This window comes from Hippocampus comes, unplaced genomic scaffold, assembly GCF_001891065.2.
Source record: "Hippocampus comes isolate QL1 unplaced genomic scaffold, H_comes_QL1_v1.1 scaffold245, whole genome shotgun sequence".
Lineage (NCBI taxonomy): Eukaryota > Metazoa > Chordata > Actinopteri > Syngnathiformes > Syngnathidae > Hippocampus > Hippocampus comes.
In genome coordinates, this window is record NW_017805834.1 from 59,774 (window position 1) to 64,801 (window position 5,028).

Sequence of the window (5,028 nt, forward strand, 5' to 3'; positions counted from 1 at the left end):
AAAACGCTGTTGATTCTTACCTCATACAGTGACAGTGAAGTCCCACACTGTTTACTATATATGGGTTGTGAATGTATTTTATTATATAAAGTGGATGTCTAATTACAGTATATACAACAATATACAGTTTCATGAGGTAAAATGTTTATTTTCTCTTCATTTTAAGCTTTTTAGCAAGCGCTAAAAGTTTATTGGTCCTCTCCGTCTTTTTCACTCTCTTTTTAGCCGATTCTTGTTTTTTCACATGCTCCAGCCGAGAAGGCTGTCAAAAAGCGCTTGAGATCGAGTAGTTACTTTTCAGTAGAAATGTCTGTTTTCGGTATTTCACCGAGGTTGCGTGACTCTGTAAAGCATTCCATCCTCTCGATCCGTATAGAATGACATTATCACACACTGTACACAGAGCTTTACGGCGACATCAAGCTTTTTCACGAAATCTGACACAAGCACAATGGTTCCTCTTTACTGTTTCCTACTGGGGACACCGTCAGCTTTCTATCCAACCAGTCCCATCGAAACGTGTTTTTCAGATCCGCATCGATCTGATGCACTTTAGCTTCGTCACGAGTCTCGATAACATTCGGCATTCGCGAGAAAGGGGTTTAGGAAGGCAAACACGGATTGTTTGTGATTCTGCATTTGCCGATATAGTGACCAATCACAACAAGTAAGACATTGGTTTTAGCCCATATACGAAGTAACGACAAACTAACACTTCGCGATAAAAAACAGGATTCAAAATGGATGCTTGCAAACATTACTTGTAAACATTACGAGCCCCGAATCTGCTGAAGACAAGTCCACCCCCCCCAACCCCCACCAGAATTTTTTTACGGATTTGGAACAATATAAAATAGGTCCATTTTGACTGGAAAAAAAGCGGAATTCCGCCAAAAAGCAGAAAAATCTCATCCCTGCATGATACACACACAAATGCAGTGTGATAAAAAACTTTAATAAACACTGAATACAAGAGAACAAATCTGAATGTCTAATCAATTGCATTTTTCATAAATTTTTGAAATGGTTAAGAGACTTTATGGACACCCTGTATTACGAACATGCACAGACAACACAAATGTTTTTTTTTTCCCCCTCTACACCCCTCAGATCAACTTGGGACCAGTCCTTGATCTACTGCTCGATCGCTATCGACGTAATGGGCACTCCATACACTTCACTTTCTCTTCCGTGGCCATTACTGTTCCTCTTCGTTTGGATGCCATGATCTACAGGACATAAAAATGTTCGCAATTCCAGTAAAACTCACTGCAATAAAGAGTCACTTGCATGTCGCCGTTTTGGATCCAATGATATGGTCGCGCGGAAACACTACTGTAATTCCGTCGTATCGAGCGGGAGTTGCTTGAGTTGGCGCTACTACGGGCTTCCGTATGGCTTCCGGATTCCGGAACTTCTGTTGTTATGAATTGATCGTTAATGTAGTAGTAGAAAGTTTAATGCATACGTTGTTTTTTTAAACCGGGTTCGGGGATTTCCGTTTGACAGAGGTCCGCAGGTGGTAGATAGGATTTCTCCCTCTTTCTCTTTCCCTTTCTCTTCATCTCCCCATCCCTTCCTGTACTCTGCAACTTCAAGTAACTGTGCCACCTGGCGTTGAAATGCCTGTCAGTCCAAATGAAACGAATGCAATCATTCACATCGAACCTTAATTGTGGACCAACCTTCGGCGGGCCGGATTAAAAAGACCAACAGGCCGTATCTGGCCCACAGGTCGTAGTTTGACCACCTCTGGTCTAGACACACTGTTGTGTTTACTCCTTATGTTCGTGTGTGTATGTTTGTGTGTGCGTGCGCGCGCGCTCGCGCCTGTGTGTCCGTGTGTGTGTGTGTGTGTGGGTGTGTGTGTGTGTGTGTGTGTGTGTGTGGCTGGTTGGGAGGGGTGTGTGAGAGAGAGAGAGAGAGAGAGAGAGAGAGAGAGAGAGAGAGAGAGAGAGAGAGAGAGAGAGAGAGAAGGTGATTGGGCTTGTCTGAAAAGAGGAGCAGCTCTCTCTTCGCCTCCTTAATTGTCTTGTCATGAACACATCTGCTGCTCGCTGGTGGGATAGCTGGACAGCAGCTCTGGAGCCTAATGGAAGCTACGCTGTCAGAGCGGAATAAAGGCAATGCTGATGAATGTTAATTCCTGTATAAGGTTTTATAATTAAAGATTTAAGTAAATATGTGTACTGATATCGTCTTTGTCTCAAATATGTAAAAAATAAATCCTGTTTACATATTTTAAACATGCTGGTTCCCACAAACCCTTACACAAAAATTCCTAGGGGCCGGGGGCGGGCAAACCCAAACTTCGCCGTCTTTCGCGGGGTGTTCTGGTCCCCATTAACCGCGATAAGTGAGGGATCACTGTATTTGGTTGCCGGTCTCAGCTTTTTTTCGGCAGTCATCAAATGAGAGACAAACAAAACTAACGTTTATCAGTTTGGACATGAAATTTCTTGTTTTCTAGTGTATTCAACTGTCTATAGGTTGAAAAGGATGTGCAAATCGTATTTTATCTAAACTTTACACAATGTCCCAACTTCATTGTAAACTCAAAGTATGGTATACATTTACTTTTGAATAAATGTGATGTATGACTTCATGTATTGTGATCAAAGAATAGACTGTACTATTGTATAAATGTGAGTAATATGACTGGATGCACGGCGTGGACTGACAGCAGATGAAACAGGTGGTCTTCAGGATCTCCTCCTTCTTCTGCTTCTCACTCCTGAGGTCAGCGAAGGTGTCGATGATGACTCCGAAAATGAGGTTGAGGACAATGATGATGACAATGAAGTAGAACAACAAGTCATAGACCACACGGGCAGGAAACAGCGGCTCCTACACACACATGCAGAAGCATATGAAGGGGCAGTTACATGCAGTCTCCCCTACACTCCATGTGAAGAGTTAAAAAAAAAACAAAAATCTAATAATGATTACATTAAAACATTTTCCATTTGAGTTATCTGGTCTCTGCTTCACATTCATTTTCAATCCACTGATGAGAGGCTGAATTTACGATGTCAGCCTCTCAAAGTAGTCCTCAAATGTCCTCTCAAAGTAGTCCTCAAGGAGTGTCTCAAGTAGTCCTCCCACACCAGCTACCTACATGTCCTCTTTCCCTCCATCCATAAACCTCCTCTTTGGTCTTCCTCTCGGCCTCCTGCCTGGCAGTTCAACACTCAGCATCCTTCTCCCAATATTTTCACTCTCTCTCCTCTGGACATGTCCAAACCATCTCAGTCTGGCTTCTCTGACTTTCTCTCCAAAACCTCTAATATGAGTTGTCCCTCTGATCTTCTCATTCCTGATTCTATCCAACCTGGTCACTCCCAAAGAGAACCTCAACATCTTCATCTATGCTCTGTCTTTTCCTCATATATATACATATATATATATATATATATGTACCCCAAAACTCATATTAATTGACAAAACAAATGACATTTTTAGTATAATCAGCGCTTGTTTTAGTTACTTTTATAAACAGCTGTAGTTTGAGTTAGCTGGAGCTTTTTTTTAAAAGCATTTTTTTAAAATTCCATTTTGCCAATGAAAATGTTTTTTCAATTTACGTTTTAGTTATTTTGCTCATTTTCATTGAATACATTATACTAACCCTGATGCACCCTCCCGAGCTGCACTCACATTCACTGCTGAAATGCTCTCATACACATTACTAAATAATCTGACACACACACTTCTGAATGTGATAATAAATCTTTTAAAACTTCAAATTTTTCAACTATAATGCCCGCTTCATTAATGACTTTTCTTGATCACTCCACCAGTGTTTGCCCAACATCAGTCATAAAAATTACAACATTCCAACACACTTTCAGTAGTGTACTGTGGTCCCCCAACCACTTGGACCTATCTTGGTCGCACAGATGGAGTGTATTTCTCGATCCAGGGCAGAAAAAAACTTTTGTGACTACTGGTTTAAATTATGGCATTTTAGCAGTATGTGTGAGTGTTTCTATAGTGTGTGTGCATTGATGGTTTCTCGCATGTGAACTGAACAGCATATTCTTCTGTGTGCTTAAGTCGGTGAGCTGCAGCGCACTTTTTGGTGGGGGAGGGGGGCGCACCCATACACAAACTGTCCAACGGCTGTATATATGTCACTTCAACATTGTAACGACAGCTGAATGTCAACATTATATCATTGATTGGTGGGGAAAAAAAATGATCCGTGCCTGCGGATCATTTTTTTCCACCTGTGTAGAACAATTCTATATGATGATGGGTGTTGAAGTTGAAGCGAAGATCACACACAATAAAGTCAAAATAATCTGCCGTGAGTTCAGATTTTTTTGAATTGGATTGTGTGCGCCAGGCACATTACATTGCTTGCAATATGGTCAACTTTGAACACAGTCAAAGTCACAGCTCAGGAAAACTATGATCTGAAAATTAGGGCCACCCTCAGACTTTGCCGAATCATGCGTCTTTTGTGGTTGCACACGATTTTCCAAGTTATGTATGGTTCGGTTGTTTAGACGGAAGAATCGTCACACCTTAAATTGCGCAGGAAAGGTGCGTAAGAATTTGACTAAACCTGGACAGGAGAAATTTCCCCTACGTGCCGCGACACGGTGTGGCATTGCTGGCGAGAGTGGCAACACACAAAATACAACAAAAATTGTAAAATATGTAAAGTGGAAACATGAGCAGGATGAAGTGCTTACATTCTTGGAGGGCTGACGGAGGACGTCGCCCACTCCGCCACCGTTTCTCAGGCCATGATTCAACACCGTCACAATACACATCAAAAGTGTGTCGCAGGCGCGCTCACTGCTGAACTCATCTGCAGAACAAAAGCAAAATGAAAACTGGTTCATGTTTGATATGCACAAATTGTGGTATGCGTTTTGGAAAAAAAAATCAATCCCACTCCAGGTAAATTTATATGATGATGACTATATATATATATATATATATATATATATATATATATATATATATATATATATATATATATTTTTTTTTTAATCTATTTAGTTCCTCACACTTCTT

General features: G+C 41.0%; 1 protein-coding gene across 1 annotated transcript in view; it reads right to left on the bottom strand.

Moving 5' to 3' along the window:
• The window catches only part of itpr3 (inositol 1,4,5-trisphosphate receptor, type 3), a 191,920-nt gene that overhangs the window by 12,151 nt on the left and 174,741 nt on the right, over window positions 1-5,028 (bottom strand). The window contains exons 55-56 of the mRNA XM_019887755.1: window positions 4,701-4,819; window positions 2,682-2,847 (exon numbers count right to left, since the gene is read on the bottom strand). Of these exons, the coding sequence (XP_019743314.1) occupies window positions 2,682-2,847; window positions 4,701-4,819 (285 nt within the window). The remainder of the gene's footprint in view (window positions 1-2,681; window positions 2,848-4,700; window positions 4,820-5,028) is intronic.